Source organism: Drosophila novamexicana, unplaced genomic scaffold (assembly GCF_003285875.2).
Source record: "Drosophila novamexicana strain 15010-1031.04,08,12 unplaced genomic scaffold, DnovRS2.1 tig00000008-arrow-pilon, whole genome shotgun sequence".
NCBI lineage: Eukaryota > Metazoa > Arthropoda > Insecta > Diptera > Drosophilidae > Drosophila > Drosophila novamexicana.
The window spans coordinates 2,580,918-2,600,609 of record NW_020824765.1 but is presented as its reverse complement, the minus strand read 5'-3'; the positions used below and the strand labels follow the sequence as shown (position 1 = coordinate 2,600,609).

The 19,692-nt window shown below is 37.8% G+C and overlaps 8 protein-coding genes across 10 annotated transcripts; 3 read left to right on the top strand and 5 right to left on the bottom strand.

Annotated features, from left to right (window-relative positions):
- Positions 1-43: 43 nt before the first annotated feature.
- Positions 44-3,326, top strand: LOC115763955 (exostosin-2). The gene is made up of 3 exons (XM_030706749.1): positions 44-1,795; positions 1,855-2,014; positions 2,070-3,326. The coding sequence occupies exons 1-3, from the start codon at positions 298-300 to the stop codon at positions 2,569-2,571; spliced, it is 2,160 nt and encodes a 719-aa protein (XP_030562609.1). The 5' UTR covers positions 44-297; the 3' UTR covers positions 2,572-3,326.
- Positions 3,327-3,468: 142 nt separating this feature from the next.
- On the bottom strand, positions 3,469-6,324 carry LOC115763948 (cysteine--tRNA ligase, cytoplasmic). Its single transcript, XM_030706744.1, has 6 exons — positions 6,000-6,324; positions 5,452-5,941; positions 4,695-5,381; positions 4,485-4,629; positions 3,832-4,430; positions 3,469-3,776 (listed from the first exon to the last, which is right to left on the bottom strand). Exons 1-6 carry the CDS (start codon positions 6,176-6,178, stop codon positions 3,651-3,653), a joined length of 2,226 nt encoding a protein of 741 aa, XP_030562604.1. The 5' UTR covers positions 6,179-6,324; the 3' UTR covers positions 3,469-3,650.
- Positions 6,325-6,815: 491 nt separating this feature from the next.
- Positions 6,816-7,923, bottom strand: LOC115763967 (alpha N-terminal protein methyltransferase 1). Of its 2 annotated transcripts, none has more exons than XM_030706771.1 (2): positions 7,759-7,923; positions 6,816-7,706 (listed from the first exon to the last, which is right to left on the bottom strand). In XM_030706771.1, exon 2 carries the CDS (start codon positions 7,678-7,680, stop codon positions 6,868-6,870), a length of 813 nt encoding a protein of 270 aa, XP_030562631.1. In that variant the 5' UTR covers positions 7,681-7,706; positions 7,759-7,923; the 3' UTR covers positions 6,816-6,867. The 2 variants fall into 2 exon arrangements, with proteins under 2 accessions (XP_030562631.1, XP_030562639.1); XM_030706779.1 differs by having other exon boundaries at positions 6,816-7,664; positions 7,759-7,921.
- A 171-nt stretch (positions 7,924-8,094) lies between these two features.
- On the top strand, positions 8,095-9,184 carry LOC115763988 (protein crossbronx). 2 transcript variants are annotated; one of them, XM_030706805.1, is made up of 4 exons: positions 8,095-8,248; positions 8,312-8,376; positions 8,446-8,549; positions 8,617-9,184. In XM_030706805.1, the coding sequence occupies exons 1-4, from the start codon at positions 8,163-8,165 to the stop codon at positions 9,097-9,099; spliced, it is 738 nt and encodes a 245-aa protein (XP_030562665.1). In that variant the 5' UTR covers positions 8,095-8,162; the 3' UTR covers positions 9,100-9,184. The 2 variants fall into 2 exon arrangements, with proteins under 2 accessions (XP_030562665.1, XP_030562673.1); XM_030706813.1 differs by having other exon boundaries at positions 8,238-8,256.
- LOC115764001 (UPF0598 protein CG30010) lies at positions 9,139-10,910 on the bottom strand. The gene is made up of 3 exons (XM_030706824.1): positions 10,857-10,910; positions 10,005-10,165; positions 9,139-9,708 (listed from the first exon to the last, which is right to left on the bottom strand). The coding sequence occupies exons 1-3, from the start codon at positions 10,861-10,863 to the stop codon at positions 9,196-9,198; spliced, it is 681 nt and encodes a 226-aa protein (XP_030562684.1). The 5' UTR covers positions 10,864-10,910; the 3' UTR covers positions 9,139-9,195.
- On the bottom strand, positions 10,225-10,931 carry LOC115764017 (DNA-binding protein SMUBP-2). The gene is made up of 2 exons (XM_030706850.1): positions 10,857-10,931; positions 10,225-10,802 (listed from the first exon to the last, which is right to left on the bottom strand). Exons 1-2 carry the CDS (start codon positions 10,861-10,863, stop codon positions 10,312-10,314), a joined length of 498 nt encoding a protein of 165 aa, XP_030562710.1. The 5' UTR covers positions 10,864-10,931; the 3' UTR covers positions 10,225-10,311.
- A 492-nt stretch (positions 10,932-11,423) lies between these two features.
- Positions 11,424-14,792, bottom strand: LOC115763961 (aspartate aminotransferase, cytoplasmic). Its single transcript, XM_030706759.1, has 4 exons — positions 14,622-14,792; positions 13,046-13,153; positions 12,913-12,986; positions 11,424-12,550 (listed from the first exon to the last, which is right to left on the bottom strand). The coding sequence occupies exons 1-4, from the start codon at positions 14,737-14,739 to the stop codon at positions 11,612-11,614; spliced, it is 1,239 nt and encodes a 412-aa protein (XP_030562619.1). The 5' UTR covers positions 14,740-14,792; the 3' UTR covers positions 11,424-11,611.
- Positions 14,793-16,930: 2,138 nt separating this feature from the next.
- Positions 16,931-17,942, top strand: LOC115764009 (dynein light chain 1, axonemal). The gene is made up of 3 exons (XM_030706837.1): positions 16,931-17,411; positions 17,470-17,581; positions 17,640-17,942. The coding sequence occupies exons 1-3, from the start codon at positions 17,260-17,262 to the stop codon at positions 17,940-17,942; spliced, it is 567 nt and encodes a 188-aa protein (XP_030562697.1). The 5' UTR covers positions 16,931-17,259.
- The last annotated feature ends 1,750 nt before the right edge of the window (positions 17,943-19,692 follow it).

Below are 19,692 nucleotides of genomic sequence, written 5' to 3'. Positions count from 1 at the left end.
GCACATACAAATTGAGTTTGACAAAAAATACATGATTTATCCCATATAAACATCAATTTGTGGAAATTAAAAAATTATTTGCGCCATGCAAACATCGTCTAAATATCGATAGATATCGTTGCAGTCAACATAGATATATCGATGTTCATGAGCATCACTAGTTTGTATACAAGTTTGCTGCTGAAATCCTTCCAAATAATGGTGTATAAGTGATGTGAGTCTATTAGAAGGCAGGGCAAGATGTTTTACAGTTATTATGATGATATATAAAAAGGTGAGAAGCAAAGTAAACTGAAAATGAATAGGTACAAATGCTTAATAAGCATTGAACCGCGAAGTAAAGCAATGCATCATCCAAAGGAGCAGATTTTAAACTGCTTGACATACGCACTTTTGGCAATAGTCGCAATCTGTGCAGTTGTGCTGCTGTGTGACATATCCAGCCATCGAGATCGATTCTTCTACTCCAAAAAAGACCCAGTTGTACTTGATTTATCCATATCGCATGCCCCGGAGGTGCTGCTACGCCCGGACCCGGAATATCGTGGCCGGAATGTAAACTGCACGTTCTGGGATTGCCTAAACATTTATAAATGCGAGCATGACACGCTCAAAGTCTACATTTACCCATTGCAAGAATTTTTGGATGAAAAGAGCGACAAGGTGACCAACACATTGTCAAGCGAATATTTTCAAATATTAGAGATAGTGCTAAAAAGTCGCTATTACACCTCAAACCCAAATGAGGCATGCCTCTTCCTACCCAGCTTGGATTTATTGAACCAGGACATGTTTGACAAGAATCTAGCAGGTCCGGCTCTGGCATCGCTCAACTTTTGGGATCGTGGTGAGAATCACTTAATTTTTAACATGCTACCGGGCAGCGCGCCTGCGTATAATACAATATTGGATGTCAACATCGACAATGCAATTGTTTTGGGCGGCGGCTTTGACAGTTGGACGTATCGCCCTGGATTCGACGTGTCTATACCGGTTTGGAGTCCGTTGGTGCATCAAACAAACTCACTTCCAATCCATAACGGAGCCCACCGAAAATATTTACTAGTTGCAGCTCAGCTAAATCTTTTGCCGCAGTATGCGCGAACTCTTGCAGAGCTGATGTCGAAGGCGAACAATGCTGAGCAAATGCTTCTGCTTGGACCTTGTGACAACAATCAGCTGAAATCTCGCTGCACCTTAACGCAGCAACAGAAGCGCTGGGAATACCCACGGGTTCTTGGACGAGGCAGATTCTGCTTTATTGGCCGCAGTCTGCGTGTTGGACAGCCCGATTTAATTGAGATAATGTCCCAAGGCTGCATTCCTGTGATAGCGATTGACAACTATGTGCTGCCTTTCGAGGACGTGATCGACTGGTCCTTGGCAGCTGTTCGTGTTCGGGAATCCGAGCTGCATTCTTTTATACGCAAATTGGAGTCAATTTCCAATGTAAAAGTTGTTGAAATGCAAAAGCAAGTTCAATGGCTGTACAGCAACTATTTCAAGGATTTGAAGAGCATTACGATTACTGCGCTGGAAATACTTGAAAGCCGCATATTTCCTCTGTTGGCTCGCAGCAGTCGACAATGGAATTTGGTTAGGCAAAATAGTCATTCAACCTTCAATCCGCTATTTCTTACATCGCTTGCCCCAAAGTCACAAGGGTTTACAGCTGTCATTTTGACCTATGATCGAATCGAGAGTCTGTTCCTTTTAATCCATAAGCTTGCAGTTGTGCCATCGCTTCAAAGTATTTTGGTTATTTGGAACAATCAAAAAAAGATGCCACCGCATTGTAAGTATATTATTCTACTTGGCAGTTTCTTAACAATCAATGATGTTTTGTCCTTGCAGTATCTACCTTCCCAACAATATCCAAACCATTGAAGATAATACAAACTAGGGAGAATAAGCTTTCAAATAGATTCTATCCTTATCCTGAAATCGAAACTGAAGCAATACTAACTATAGACGACGACATTATTATGTTGACCAGCGATGAGCTTGACTTTGGGTGTGTTTTAGAACTTCAAAATGTATTCAAACTCTTAGTGTGATATTTTTTGTAGATACGAAGTTTGGCGCGAATTTCCTGACCATATTGTTGGATTTCCCAGTCGCATTCACATATGGGATAATGCAACGATGCGATGGCACTACGAATCCGAATGGACGAATCAAATATCAATGGTACTCACTGGCGCAGCATTTCATCACAAATACTGGAGCCACATGTACACGTATGCAATGCCAGGCGATATAAAACACTGGGTGGATGACCACATGAACTGTGAGGACATCGCAATGAACTTTCTTGTGGCAAACATTACAAACAATCCACCCATCAAAGTAACTCCACGCAAAAAGTTTAAGTGCCCTGAGTGCACAAATACCGAAATGTTGTCAGCCGACTTGAATCATATGCGTGAGCGTTCTGCTTGCATTGATCGATTCTCAAAGATCTATGGACGAATGCCTCTTCGCACGGTTGAGTTCAGGGCTGACCCCGTTCTCTTTAGAGATAACTTCCCAGATAAGCTGAAACGTTACAATGATATTGGAAGCTTGTAGGCCGCTATCATGCAAACATATTCATACATGGACATTATTTGTAGACGAAATAGCTAAAGACTTACCCAAAGATGATATACATATAAATATTAACTTATTTCTTAATGTTATCGAGTGCATTTTAAAGGGTGTGTTCGCCAAGACGTTTGCATTGATCGCAATCGACAGGGCGGCGAGACATTTATATAACCTGCGCCCAATGGCACCGACACATGTAGGCAAAAGGCAGATGGACGCAACTTCGAATTCATAAGTTATATCCAGGCGCAGTTTATTGTCTGTCCGGCCATGCCCGTCTGTGTGAATACGTCGATGTCAAAGACTAATGGCTAGAGACAATATATTGAAAAAATTCTCATTTATCTTATGCAGAAATTATAAAGATATATAATATTTTTTCGGCTTTCGAGCTAGTCAAGAAGACTTTCTAAGCTAAAATATGTTATTTAAATTTTGTTATAGCAAAATAATTTCACTTTTTTTTAAACCTTTCTCTACTCGCCCTTAAATACTTAATCAATGTATAAGTAATCTTTTGGTTATTCATTAATTTTATGTGTCGACTTTATACCTTGATCAATTAACACAAATCTAAGCATTTTTATGTCTTTCTTGTTTTTCTAGTTCATTCTACTATGTCATTTTGAAAGGTTTGAAACATTACCATAAGTAATAAAATATAGCGGATTATTAGCTCTTCAAATTCCCAACTTTTTTGACAATGATAAATTAATCATACTAGTAAAAAGTTAAAAAAGTAAATAATCTTACGAGATTTATCACTAAAAAATTGTAATAGCAAACAAGTAAAATCAATGAAACGTTTAAAAAAGTGTTATTGAATTTTACTTTGAATAAATACAAGTTGAATAAAAAAGCGGCTGGCACAAAAAATCCTTATTTAAGATTGATCGTTGACCGAGGACTGCCATAGGGCATAGGTATTAACATTAAGTTTCGGGTAGATTTTCGATTTTATTGAATGCAAATGTTAAACGGGCATGTTATGAAAATATAAATACCTAGACTGAATTTATCTGGTGAGTTGTTTATATAATATCAGTTACACGTAGTTAGCTTTACGCTCCATTAACAGTAGCCAGATATTCCTTGTAACGTTGCTCTTGCTGTTGTTGGAGTTTTTGAAGTTTCTTGAGTTGTCCTTTGCTAATCTCTTTGCCGTCTTTGTCATGTGTAGGAAGTCCCTAAAATTATGTGTATGATATATTTGTATTCTTCATCTAGTCTTATTCTACTTACGTCTTCGCCGAATGCCGAGTACTTTTCAGTTTCGCTGAGGAACATCTTTTTCGGATCAATTCGACGTTGTGACTCCTTAGCTGCTGCAGCCTCTGCCAAAGCTTGTTTTTTACGCTCTTTTTCGGCAGCCCGTTCTGCTTCAGCAGCTTGTTTGGCCTCGCGTTCGCGCAATAGCATATCTCGATCAACCAATTTGACAGCAAACTTTCCACCATCCTTATCCTCCAATCGGACACCCAAATTGGGCAAAACATCATCACGCAGATCATCGCATAGCTTAAGTATGTCAAATGCTTTTAATACCTTCGCCTGTTCACGAACTAAGTTACGGAATTCAGCTACCGATTGAACATATGGCATTACCACAGACTCGTGATCGTTGATTTCTGAATTATTAGATTCTGTGCTGTTCAACGGAAAACCAATGCCACCACGCGGACCTGCAATGGCTCCGAATATATGCAGCAAATCCGTAATATATGTGGCTATCTTGCGGAGTAACAGGTGGTTAAGCCTTGTCTTATTGTCGCGTATGTATATGTTCGTAGTTGATACAAGCTCCCGGACTGAGTCGAGGGCGCTGCGCGTATCAATGTTATCTACAAGAAAATGCTATCAGTGATTGCCAAATTAATTTTTACAGTGAAACATACCACAAAGGGCCGCATGCACTTGACCCTGCGCTTCGCTAAACTTTGCCTGCAAGGCCGCCTCCACAGCAGTCCACTCACTAAACTGTTGCATAGGTTTTCCAGATAGCACATGGCGTGTTAAGTCTTTGACATTCAAGAAGAATTCCTATAACAATGGGACGTTAGTAAATGTATTGTATTGTAGTCCAAATTTCGTTGAGTATTGCTTACATTAAGGAACTTCTCGTACTGAGTGGCCATCTCCATAGTATTTTCGGAATAATCGAGCGTGTCCTTCCAAGAGTGCAACAAGAACGCCAGGCGCAGCTGCGTAGCCGAGTGCTTTCTTAATGCCTCTTGTATCGTTACAAAATTCTTAAGAGACTTGGACATCTTGCAGCCAGCTATGGTAAGGTGACCGGTGTGCAGAAAATACTTTACCCATTCTGACTCACCAAACGCAGCCTCTGATTGGGCCAGTTCATTGTCATGATGTGGAAACTTTAAGTCGACCCCGCCAGTGTGTATGTCAAATATGGATCCAAATATATCCGATGCCATTGCTGAACACTCGATATGCCATCCAGGCCGACCGTGTCCCCAAGGGCTGTCCCACCAAGGCTCTCCAGCCTTGCTTGCTTTCCACAGGGCAAAATCGTTTGGAGAGCGCTTCTCTGAGAGCCGATCCGCAGTGACAGACAAATCACCTTCGCCCTCCTGTAGAGACGTCGTATCGCCATAGGCTTCGGGCACAAGCTTTGCATAGTGATGCTTTTCGCGTTTGTCAAAGCCATTCACATCAAAATAGACGGAACCATTTGCTTCGTAGGCGAGCCCATTATCGATAATGCGCTGAATAAATGCAACAATCTGCGGCACATATTCCGATACTCGCGTTAATACATCGGGTGGCAAGATCTGATATTATTTGCAATAAGAAATGCTATAAATATAAATATTCATATATACATATTGGTATATGACTCACGTTGAGTGATTTCATATCATTGTGAAAATGATCCTCCCAGTATCGCGGCAATGCTTCAAAGACGGTATTGTCATTTACATGGGCACCCTTCTTTTCATCTAGCCACTCTGCAATCGGATCCTTTGCTTCGGTTAAATAATGGCACCTCATCTTAGTAATTTCGTCCGCGTTGCCACTGCTGACAGCTTTCGTTAGTGCTTCCAATGCATCGATCATGCGTTGTAACATCTTTTCCAGCATGACTTTCTTATCAGGATCGGTATTTTTATCGCACTTGACCTGCAATTGACCGAGTACCTCTTTTTGCTCGTTCAACAATTGCTCTAGAGGCAGCTGCGCAGCCCCACTCGCATACTGCTCGTACAGATGATACTGACGTGCTCGCTTTATAATTTTGTCGTCGATATCGGTGATGTTCATGACGTAGTGGATGTTGTAGCCGAAGTAATTGGCCAATATGCGTCGCAAAATGTCAAAAGAAATATAAGATCTGTGGGAATATCAAGATTAGATAGTAAACAAACTGTGATTGCTGATGTGGCTATCACCTGGCATGTCCCATGTGCGAAGCATCGTAGACGGTGGGACCGCAGCTATACCACTTAACATTGTTGCCGCTCAATGGTACAAATTCCTCCTTTTGCCTAGTTAGACTATTGTACAATCGTAATTGCGGACGTGTTGAGGTTGTTGGCGCTTGCCACGCCGGCTGTATGCGCTTCGACATGCTGGATACCTTTTCTGCGCTTGCGAGCTTCCCACACGTTTATTTCTCAATGGAAACTCATAGGCGTCAGCTGTTTGCCTCAATCAGGGTTGTTAGCAAAATATCGAAACAGTCGTATACCGATGAATTGCACAGCCCCCAAACATTCACTGTCCTCATGAAATTTATTTTTACAAATGTTTTGTGTTGTCTGTGGACGCGTTGAGGTTGTTGGCGCTTGCTACGCTCTGGTTGTATTCGCTTCGACATGTTGGGTACCTTTCTGTCTTATTTTTCGAAGGAAACTCATAGGCATCAGCTGTATTTTTCAAACAGGGCTGTTAAGAAAACAGTCGTATACCGATGAATTGCATAGCCCCAAAACATTCACTGTCCGCATGGAATTTTTGTTCTCAAATGTTTTGTGCTTTAAAGGAAAAGTCCCAGCTTCTTGTATTTTTATTGAAATGATAGCTTAATTGTTTACATACATATGTTCGAATGGACCCCAGAACTATTAAATTCGAATATGAATTTAATAATAGTAAAGATAGTATCGCAAATACAGAAAAGTCATATCAACATAAAATCCAGATATAATATCTACATCCTGCATTGTCGCAGTAGCTATCTAAATACTAATGAATCTAATTTCACATTTATTTTTGAAAAATTCGTTGTTAATGCGAGTCGAATTCCGAATTGCGAACTTATGGCTTTGGTTTACAGGCAATCATATAGACTGGAAATAGGCCTTTGGGAAAATTTTGTTGTCGTACTTTTCTCGCAACGCGAAAGCCAGCTTCTTTTAAAAAACGTTCATATAATTCTAGTGGACGAGTAACTGATGAATCCTCGTCGTCTTTTATCACTTCCTTGGAGGTGCTGACATTTTCTTTTATGCAAAAGTAAGCGCCTGGCTGCAAGCTGAGCCGCATGCGACGAAAAAAAGCCACAAGGTCTGGATCCGTTAGGTGTCCCAGAACCCATTGGCTCCAAATAAGGTCATATTTATTTGTGGGTGAGAACTCTTGTAGGCCCAGATTATATATTTCACCCAAGCCATTCCGACGAACTGACTCCGATGTGCACAACTCGCGGGCCTTCTCAGCAAAGGCGGCATCTTGTTCAACAAGGTCGACAGTTTCGAAAAGTGGTATAAGTAGGTTGCATGACACTCGTCCTATTCCGGCACCGCAGTCCAGGGCCAATTTTTTGCCCGGTACTTTAAGCTCGCGGAGAAATATCTTCGAGCCTTGTATATCAATTGCGTTAATGTAGCCAAGACCGCCCAGCATACCGTTAACTGTTGCTGGCACTTCGGACCAATATTTTTGTGCCTTGTTGTAGAATTCAGGTACTACCTTTTCATTTGCAGATGTGCTGGACGCCTGACCTGGTGGTTCCGTTTCTTGTCTGATGCCTTCCAGCATTTGACCCTTACAATTGTTTATATCTTCTTGAGAGAAACGCAGACCGTCCTCGTCCACAGTCACTACTTCTGAATCTAACTTATAAGACATTTTTTTTGTTGTAAAAAAAACTTATCCTAAAACATTTAATTGAATTCTAAGTGATTGAGTTATCCTTATAGTACTTACCGCATACTATGATAATACAAATAAACGTGTACAGGGCTGCAATTGATTGATTGAAAGGGAACTAGTTTCTAAGTGGACTCACCGAATCTAGTTCAAATAATTTGTTCATCATATATAACAAAATCAGAAAATTTGATTGAAATGAGTGAAAAGCAAAAAGTTAGCATTGATATAAGAAACCCAAAATTTGGAAACTTTTTTAATTTAAATATTTGCGATGTTGGGAGCAAAGCATGTTCAGTTTTCTATTTGCTAGTTCACATTAATAAGAACAAACAATATCGATACAAACGTACACACGATATCGATATTAAAATCATACGATAGTTATCAAGGTACGGAACATAATCAAGTTAATTCGACCAGTATATAAATACAATAAATTTACTTGCTTAAAAATAAGTATGACGCTTGACGTTGATGCACAAAAGAAAGATGAGAAGCTATTACTTTCAACAATACAGCAGGAATATAAAATTTTGGCGGAATAGTAAGAATGTAAAATACCAAAGCTTTGCATCATCAAATAATAATAACCTTCGTTTAACTATAGCAAAATGATTGAATCGGAGAAGGTCTCGGGCATTTATGTTATTCCAAGCTACGCCAATTCCTTGCGTTAGTATATTATGCTTGCGAATAATAAAGAAAGTGAACAATTTGATATCTAATTTTTATCTTTTTTAGAATGGTTTGGAGTATTTTTTGGTCGACAAGGCTTTTATGAAAACAGTGTATTCCGCTTTTCAATATTGTTGCCGGCTGGCTTTCCAGATGACAAAACAGTTCCAGTAAGTGCCTGATATGATATATACGTATTGGAGTTTGATAATAGACATTGTATTATTTTTATACAAGGCAATTATTTTTCAACACAACGTTGTACATCCACTTGTTTGCCCTTACACAAATAGTCTTGACATCAGCCATGCATTCCCGGAATGGAGATGCGGAGAAGATCACCTTTGGCAGGTATTGAAGTACATACAAGCGATATTTGCCGATCCACTGGACAGCATTCGCAGCGTGGCTAGTATCCAGGAACTCAGCAACCCAGAAGCTAGCAAGCTGTTAAACACCAACCGAGACGCATATGCGGCACTTGTTCAGGAGAGTATAATGGAGAGCAAATCGCGCGTGTATGATACACCGCCAACAGAAGACCCGCATTATATAGTATTTGAAAAGTTCCAAGCAAATGTACATGGACCAGTTTTGGATCAAATACGCAAAAGTAGAAACACAATTGTGCCTGCTGAATGTGGTGTAGGCGGTGCTGCCACGGGACTTTCATGGGTTAAAGTCAAAGAAGGCGAGTTTAAGCCTTTGAGCATTGAATAGTCCTAACACTATATATATATATGCGTAATGTACATAGTATGTTCTCTTAATAACAGAATCATTAAATTTATTCACAGTTTGACAAATCCGGAAGTTTTATGCGCTTTCGCATTGAGAATGCATGCCGTACCTTTGACAGTTGTTTATCCATTCATTTTCCAGCTTTAGTTGAGTTCCATGCCAATTAAAATGTGTTGGCGATCTGCCACCATCAGCAAATACGAAGTTCTGGCTAAGCTCAATGGCCAATTTAGAACGAACAAGCCCAATGCCACCTACTTTTGGCCAAGCTGGATGATATACACGCCCGCTTTTTGGGTGCATATAAAGATTTTGCGGTTCAAAGGGCACCGACAAATCTGGACCTCCATGTGCATAGGTTAAAACATCACTGACTTCACATGCGTCCTTCTTCAGTTGATCAGTAAACACAATGGGCGTGTCATCGCAACGCACATAATTCCGTTCTCGGCCACAAAGCGAGATGTAGGGGAAATCTTGGTATCGCTGTGATTCATTCAGTCGCAGGCGACTGAAGAAGAATTTTAGAAAGACCTTCTCTTTAAAACAGGATGTAAAGTTTTTCATTTTGGCATCGTCCAAAAAGAGCTGCAATTGAAACAAAAGAAAAGTGAAAGGTGTTTGAGATTTAGTTCGCTAGTCGGGCATGTCCGACTAGAGTATACCCCGTACCCGACTTTGCATGCACACGATATTCTATTTAGACAAGTGCATAAACATGAGACCACAAAGTCCCACGCTGTGGCAGATGTTTGGATAAATAACAGACAGATGCGGGTAGACTATCCCAGAATATATAGTAAAAACCCCCTCTTTGTTTGCCATCAATGGGTACAAGGCGTGAGATGTGAGTGAAGGCATGATAACATATTGTATTTACACACCATGCCATCGTGATCGATGTAGTAGAAGTATTCTCGTATCCTTGGCTCGGGCGCCTGTCCCTGTGTGTAGCTCGTGACAGAACGCCGTAAAATCCACCTAAATTCAACATTCTTTAAATTCACGAGTTGTTTCGTCTGGAGCGCAAACATGTGAGCAATACCTTGACCGAGGGATAGACTTTAATCAGCTGATGTTGTACAATTATATATGTACTATACGCATGTTTAACTTGTTATGTACGTATATTCAGAGAATTAAACTAGAAATTTGCAATTTACATTATATATTTGTATAACCTAGGCAAATCTATTTTTTCTTTTTATCACTGCCACCTGATTTCTGCATGCGACCGACTTGCATGTTCTTTAGCTTTTCATTAAGTTTCTTTTTAGCATTCTTAAGCTCCTCTTCTTGTCGTATAGTCTTTAAAGGCTTGGGATGGAGAAATTCTTTACGGGCCTCTCGTCTTTTCTCCAGACCACAACCGTGCACCTCGGGCAGACCGTGCTTGAAGCAGAAACGCTTGGAACAGAGCTCGCAGTCTTGGCCCATTAGACTTGTTTTGGTCTTGCAGCGTGGGTTATCGCACAGGTTATCCACTGTTTTCACGGCAGTGAGCACCTCGTCCAGTTTGAGATCGACTATTTGACTGGGAATACGCTCCAAGAGCTCCAACGTGTTGTTAGTGCCATAATCGGCAGCTTTACCAGGCTTGGTAGGTGGGAATAGCGGCGCACTATCTACATTTGCGGAACTTGACGGATTGCAACTGCTGTCATTAACTGGTTTCGCTTTGTCTGGGTTATACTCTACTTAGTGAAACATTTTTTAATGATTTTAGATGATATTACCTGTCATTGTAAATACATAAGCCAAATCCTTTTGTCGATTGCACACACACGTTATACAACACTGTTGAGCAGACTGTGATTACTAACAACAACGCGTTTTGGCATTTTTTAAGACATTATTCGAAATAAAATATACAAGTACAGGGTGCTACAAATTTCATTATTATAATCTGTCCATAAAACTAAATTGTGTTAATTTTCTTGTGTCGACCACGACCTAACCCGAATTTGTATTTCTTTAAGTTGTGTACGGACGTTAATTTTTTAGAAAAACAGTGTCTTTAAAGCAAATATTACAAATATATAACAAATGTATTAATAGCTCATTATTAATTATAATTTCTTTATTTTACAAATTAAAGCATTAAAAGTCGATCAATAATGGTCTGGCATAGCCATTTGACATCCGATAAGAGAATCACGTATCATTATTATTCAGCTGGGAAACAATCCTTGCAATGTTAAAACATCGCTAGATGGAATTATCTGACTAAGCGGAAGGATGTTCTTACACATAAATTTATATGTGAGTATATATTTTTGTATTTATTGGATGTGTGGTTACAAATTTTTTATAAATGCTAAGTTGAGCTATTTAATACAATTTTTTTAATTCTATAAAATGCTATTTTTTAATGCATGCATAATTAACTCGTCAATATCTTTATTTCGGTAGACATTTTTAATTGCGATCACGTTCTGCTTCAAATTATTGAAATTGTGTGTTTTTTTAGTTCGCCTCGCACGGAAAACAATTATAATTTATTCTCTGGAGTGGATGTGACAGCTGCATTAATAGCTGTCGCCACATAGTCAATATTGCCCGTGTTAAGGCCGCACATATTAATCCTGCCCGTTTTGAGCAAGTAAATATGGTAATCTTTGATCAGGACGCCGACTTGCTTCTCATTAAGACCCGTGTAGGAGAACATGCCAATTTGATTGACAATGTGATCCCAGTTTCCAGGAGTTCCCAGCGCAACAAGTTTATCTCGCAGTAGTTTACGCATCTGGCGAATACGGCTGGACATACTTTTGATAGACTCCATCCACTCTTGACGTAGTTCAGGCGTATTCAATACTTTGGACACAATGCGAGCTCCATACGCTGGTGGATTTGAGTAGAGACCGCGAATGATTAGCGTTAGCTGCGAATGGATCATGTCTCTGGTAGCACCGCTCTGCTGGACTATCGTCAAGTTTCCAGCTCGCTCGCAATACAATCCAAAATTCTTAGCGAACGATTGGCAGACAAAAAGTTCAAATCCGCGATCTACAAAGTAACGTATCGCCCAGGCATCCAGATCGGGATCACCGCTAGCAAAGCCCTGGTATGCTGAGTCAAACAGTGGGAACAGCTTTTTACGCTCCATCAGGTCAGCAATTTGTTTCCATTGCTCCTGGGTGGGATCCATGCCAGTGGGATTGTGTGCGCACGCATGTAAGATAATTACAGACTCTGCCGGCGCCTGGTCTAAGTCAGCCAGCATGCCCTCCAAATCCAGCTGCCGTTTGTTTTGGTCCCAATAACGATATGAATGCAGTTTGGTAAAGCCGGTATCGGCGAAAATCTTATGATGATTCTCCCATGTCGGATTGGAATAGTAGACTGTTTGCCGTTTCAGTTGATGGTGTAAAAATTCAGCAGCTACACGCAGCGCACCAGTGCCGGATATGGTTTGCACACCAAAGGCCTGCAAAATAATAAATTTAAATAAATGTTGTATAAAGGAAACAGCAGATCAAAAGGAAGGATAAGCTTATTGCTCGTATCGACTTGAGTGCCCAAAATATACTCGTTTATAAAAACAGATTAAAGACAATATATTATTGAATTATTATTATATTTATGTTGTCTACGTCAACTCGGTGGTTGGTGCTGATCAAGAATATGATCGTATGCCTTAAGGGGTCGGATATGCTACCGTGAGTTTGTGACAAGAGATATATTTTTATCTATCTATCCAAATAATCATAGATTTCTACGAGCGTATGCCTATCTGGGCTCTCATGACGTATACTAATAAAATATTGAACTATTATATGGAAAACTTACACGCTTCTCTTTTAATGCTTTTGAATCCGAGCCCAATACCAATTCTGTTGCAGCACGTGTGAACGATTCGAGTCCTTAAAAGATGCATAAAAATGATTAGTTATTATTTTATTGGCTAGAAAGCACAACTCACCCGTCACTGGTAAATACTCATGATTAATTAACTCATCTGTCGCGATTCCCACTTCCGTTTTGCGCACAACCGGAAGCACCCACGGCTGACCAGCATCCGTTCTGTAAGCTGCAAGTGAGTATCATATTAACAAATATTTATCGAGTTTTACAATAAATTGATGATTTGTTGGGCGTAGTTTCGGGTTCAAATTCATTTCTAAGGATCTTTTTGATAAATCACTTGAGACGCGTTTCACATTTTCGCAAAATCCAAGCATACTCCGAAGAAAATGCTATCAAAAGACTAAGTCGAAGTTTTATGTTTTGTCCGATTGGCCTTAAACTTATTTTTAAGGGCCAAAGAAATTAATGAATACGAATTTCAGAGATTTTGAAGAGGCCGCCTTGGTAAATTGTCGGAAAACGATTATATGAAAACTATTTAATTACTAACTGATTGGCTTTAAAGTCATTTTCAAAGATCTTTGTTCATATTCAATCGACTCTTCTGAGTTTTGGATGCCAACTTATTTTCAAAGCCCTACATAATTCCTAATGGAAATCTGTATTAGAGATTTTGGTAATTTCACCCGCAACACTGGTAAATTGGTGGAAAAAGGGTGAATGGCATAGATTTAATTACTATCCGATTCGTTTGATGAACATATTTTATATTATTTAGCGCCAATTAGAATTTTCGATATACCTTATGTCTAAAGAAAAGGCCGCATAAAATGCCGGCAGTGGGATCCATTAAATTTGCGGCTCTTTCCGCCCTGAATTTCTATAAAATATTATATTGGAGAAGAAAATATATCTGTGCGTTTAATGCGGACAAGTGGCTGATAATCGATAAGATATGAGTTATTGTTTGCTGATCAAAGTTCTCTCTATTTTTTTAAATGCTTCACATCAAATGATAATTGAAATCTATAAGTATTTGGCAATAGTTCACAATCCATTATACAAAACCGAAATCAACTCTATTCAAATACTGTACAATTCACAATTCGTCATTATTATCATTAGATTATATATATGCGTGCACATACATATGCATGTTTTCGTATATTAGGTAACTGCATATGTGTATGTATGTATGCACATGTGAAAGTATTAGGTGCACACAGAAACTATAATATATGTGTATGTGTTTGTAATGCATATACAAATTCATAAAGATACATACATATGTAGTGTCAATGGGCCGTTGTAAAAAGCAAAACACTTCATCTCGCGATTTGACATACAAATGCCCTCTAATTTTACCCAAAGCCAACTTGGTTTATAAGCTCACATCTATATATGCATGTATGTATGTGTGTTTACACTGTATTCATTTACATTTGTTGCAGAACACGAAATTTAATGTGCGACATTTAATATGATTGCCGAATGTTTACAAAAAACACATGTATCCAGTTAAACATTTACATATGAATAGTTCTAGATACATACATATGTATTTCTAAATCAAGAAACCTTAGGCAAGGTCAAAGAAATGATTGTAGAGTAGCGAAATTATATAAATATGAGATGATAAAGAACATATTAAAAATGATTTTAATAGTTTACAAATACTTATTCATACATACCACCCACAGACAAGTTGACTTTTTTGGTGGATGCATCATCCTGAAAAGCTCTTGTCAAGGCAAAGACTTCAATTGCCGGTCCTTTAGGCACATTGGCAAAAATTGACGCAGACATCATACGTTGCAATTCCAATCAAAACGATTATAACAAAAAAACCTTCTTCGTCGGCCAGATTGGGCTGCGAACGAACTTATATCGATACACTCGATATTCATTATGTTCTTTTGAAATATCGATAAATTAGATTATTTTAGAGTGGCCTCAAAACAATAGCGGGATTCCTGAAATTGACAGACTGCTCGAACAGCTGATTAGCGCACAAGCAAAAATGGCGCGAAAGCCCAAAATGCCAAACGGAAATGTTAAAAATGTTATTCTGAACCTTTTACTAATGGCTTTTTGCAAAGTAGTTATCAAGTTGTTTAACCTGAAATTTGAATATAGCCATGTTTTAGCAATTTTTCCTCAGCCATGTTGGTTTATTATTTATTAAAACGTGAACTGAACGAAACTTATAACGTACTCCATATCGTATCGCATACAAAATCAAGTGTGCCGGGTCATTTTCCTCGTAGAGGACGGTCACACAGGCAAGCAAAACGACATCAGCCACGAAGCTGATTCGTTAAATCTCTTAGTGTAACCATAATTTCCTTACTTTTTAAATACAATCAGTTTCAGGGAAAATCAGTTAGAAAAACCCGTTTTTTGTTTAAATAAAAACTATACTCATGTCCATGATCCGAAACTTAAAACTCAAACTGTGCACCAAACCACCGAACATATCTGTTGAGTCCGAAGTCTGTGTGTATAAGGGTATTTAATCTTTGACGTGACGTTTTTTTCTTTTTAATATTTTATCTATTCCACAAAATCAAATTTAATTTATTTGCATTTTAACAGTCGACCAAATTTCAATTCATTGAAAATCATTTGAAGTAATTGTTTTACGGGTAGCGTGAAAAGCAGAAAATGAATTACTATCTATATATAAACCTTTTTATCCCGACTGACTCTTGACTGAAGGAGGAGGACTCTTAATGTACTTATAACATAGTTATAGGATCGTTAGACAAATCAGGCCGAACCAAAAAAAAAAAAAAAAACAACAAATAAACAAACCAACAAACAAAAACTAATCAAACAATTTTGATTAGAGATATGCCTATAAAGCGGCAGGCTGTTATCGTTCCTAATCGATTTCGGAGAATCGAGGGAGCTATCGATAATTTACTTGAAGTCCCCAGCTTTTGTTTTCTCCATCAGACTCGATTCATCTCTTATTTATACCCAGCAAATATTCTTCAATGAAATTCTTTTTTTTCAATTCTTAGATTGAGTTAAGATTGAGTTATTTGTTGGACGTGTACTACGAAAATTTGAATTAATTAATTTTGCTGCTTGTCCAGTAAATGGGTGTGGATACATGTGAAAGTACGGAATACTAACTTATGTAGAGGGTAAAGTGGCCTATCCAGTATGTTCATATAAAGCTTTTGTTAGTATGCTTATTTTTTCTCGTTAACCAGTTCCAAGCCAAGCTCATTGCCCTTTTAGCGGCCTTGTGGAGTTTCTTGTCCACTTTTATGCCTCTTTCTTCAATCGCAAAATTTGTCATCATCATTTGTTCCACATTTCGGAATTCAAATGTGGGGAGTGCCCGACTAGCAATTACCCTGAATCTTCCGCTGCTCCCCAAACAAAGACACATATACTGATCTGTTGATACATTACGACAAGGTACTAATTTTATATTGATTTCGAACGTTTGGTTAAAAGAAAGAAACTCGAGCAGAACAAGGACTATTTTCAAGAAAAATACTAGGAGACGGATGGACAGACAACGGATGGGCCGATTGTTATATATATCGATATATTTAAATATATTATATTCGTAAATAATAGCATACATATAGGAAATATAAAAGAAATAGATCAAATATTGTTGATTTACATAACTAAGATGTACTAGAAACTACAAGCCAAATTTGGTGCTCCCAAAGATAGAGATTTGTTTAAAGGACTTGTGAAAAACGATATTTATCGATTGCAAAGAAATCGCAATAGTCAACTGTTATTCAAAATATACGTTCCGTAGACCTGCATATATATTCCTAATGGAATATTTGAAGCTTTCGAATGAATGCAATGAATACAATATTTATTATAAAAATCACAGGAATGTATGGATGCAAATGAGTGTATCTCGAGTAGGGTATCTAGGATAGTCGTTAGCTTATTTATTTAGAAAAGTATGTTTTATTTAGGTTTATTGCTTTTGAAATCGAAAAACACTTCTGTGCGAGCTTTAGTCGCTTATCAAATAGCGATTTCGGGTTTAACCGAAATATTATTTATTGAATTACCAAGCATTCTTTTTGCAGTCGATTGTTTAATCTAGTTAGGTTATTAGAGCGTGACTTTTAATATTCGACAGGTAAATGTTTTGTATTATTATTCGAGCAAGTTATATAATTATATTTTCATTGTGATATAATTACTAAAAGTAGGGGAAAGGGCTTCGGATAGTCCATATTTTAGCTAGTTGCTCTTGGCAACACAAATTTGTTTGGGCGAATGCACGAGGGTGGAATAGTTTTGTAATAGGAGTCCAGATTTAGTCGAATTTGGAAGAAGATGTCGAAGGCAACAACAATCAAGGAAGCATTGAAACGATGGGAAGACCGCGAACAGCAAAATTCGCTGAATGCCAAAAATATTGATTTGCAGTTTCAATGGCCACCGATCGAGAAAATGGACAATACACTTGGAACTCTGGTTAACTGCGAGTAATATCTTAACTTAATTAACTATCACATCTAATGATCCATTCGCTCGATGTTTCAGAAGAATTAGTATGTCTACAAATATGATTGAGAAAATCTTTGGTCTATCGGGCATGAAATGTCTGAAGGTCCTATCACTGTCGCGGAACTATATCAAGCAAATATCAGGACTGGTAGGTTGTTACAAATAACATATTTGATCTGATATGATATGAGCTAAAGTTGTAATAGGAAGCTGTGGCTGAAACTCTGGAAGAACTTTGGCTCAGCTACAACCTGATCGAAAAACTTAAAGGCTTGTCTGCCCTGAAGTGCCTGAAAGTGCTTTACATAAGCAACAACCTAATCAAAGACTGGTCAGAGTTCAATCGGCTGGCCGAAATCGAGTCCCTAGAAGATCTAGTGGTAGTTGGCAATCCTCTGTCGGAGGGCTTGGACGAGCTCACGTGGAGGGCCGAGTGCATCAAGCGCCTACCGACTATACGAAAACTGGATGGTGAGCCCGTGGTGCTCAAGGAGGAACCAATATTGTAAATATCTAACGGAATAATAATAATAATAATAATAATAATAATAATAATAATAATAATAATAACAATAATAATAATAATAATAATAATAATAATAACAATAATAATAATAATAATAGTAATAATAATAATAATAATAATAATACAATGAAAACTAGTAAAAGTGTCTGAAATGCTCAACAAGAAGATGCAACTCGAGTATGCTCAACTACAAAGTACCCTGTATCCCAAAGTCATGAATTCTTCAAACCATAAATAAAGCCTAATATGAATTTCCTACATTTGCTATTCGAAATAAAAATAAATATGATCTTTAAATGTGCTCTAGTTTTTAAATTTAAGTATCCAAAAATATCCTACTCTGTTTATAGCAAAGGGGAGTCAACATACTTGGTGTAAAATGCTCTTACAGTTTCAAGTTACGCTTCAAAAATTAAACCTTTTGTTGATTTGGAAATGAGAAGAGATATAGACAAGTTTTGATAGCAATTTTGGCTATAACATTTTGCTATGTATAATCTGTAGCTTTTGTAATTTCTAAGCCTTACAGAAAAATATATATATATCTATTTATCGGGTGGGGCATGCCTCCTGCTGGCCGTTACATACATTCGCACAAAACCATTTTACCCTGTTTACCTATTTCCAATGGGACAGGGTATACAAAAAACTGTTTTCGGGCTGCCGAAGTATAAATATAGACACAGTGCAGATGTCCAATATATTTTTAATTATATCCACTTAACACTGTCTACAAAAAACAGCTCGTTTTTTCAGATTGTTTTTTATTGTAATATTTACTTACTAAAACTGTTGTCTGATAAATACATACATAAATTACTTCAAAGTATTAGAAGCCTAGTTTTTGGTAGATTTCCTATGCTAAAAGCATAATTTAAAATGTTTAAAATCACTTTTCAGATATTTTTCTGCTAGAGTATTCAATCTTTGATGAACTTTTGTATTTTTTCCTTTAACATCAGATTTCAGGTAAACTCAATAAACTTCAATAATCAACTTGAAATGTTATGTAAAAAAAAAATGTTTCCCCGAATGTGGATCCACACTTCTGCATGAAAGTTGGGGCTCGAAATAGTTAACTTTTTTTATAATTTGACTTCTTATTCTTATAGTTCCGATTATAAAAAATTCAATATTTTCAAGGTGATCTGATAGAAGTTGACCCAAGGTCTAGCTCGCAAATATTTAATTATATTCTACAGAGTCTTAGAAAAGATTGAGGTAGGAATATTTCCATAAATCACAAACTCTAGATGATAACAGGTACAAAAAAAAAATAGTTAACAGACAACGTGTAAGCCAGAACGCCAGCAGGTAGATAAGTTAAAGGCTATTTTAGATAAGAACATTTTTTTTATTCGAAACTACTCGCAGAACTGTGAATTAAACTCAAACATTATCTTTTGTAAATGCGCGACTAGTGGAACGTTCCGCTCGATTAACGGCACGTGCCTTGCGAATTCAACCTCAGGTGAGGAGGCAGGTACAACAAAAATTAATAAATTAAAAAATAAAGTTAAGATACACTTCTTTATATTAACGAGATTTGTTTAAAGAGTTCGTAAGGCGTAAATTTTAAAGGTTCCTTAAGGGAAGCCCCATCAATTTTTGATCGTTACAGTTAACATTTTTCCAATCAGTTCCGAGTTCCAATCAGAATTACAGCGTGCGCTTAGAATCAAGTTGGGTGTCGCCAGGGTTTGTACAATTAACCGCATAAGGAACTATAATTT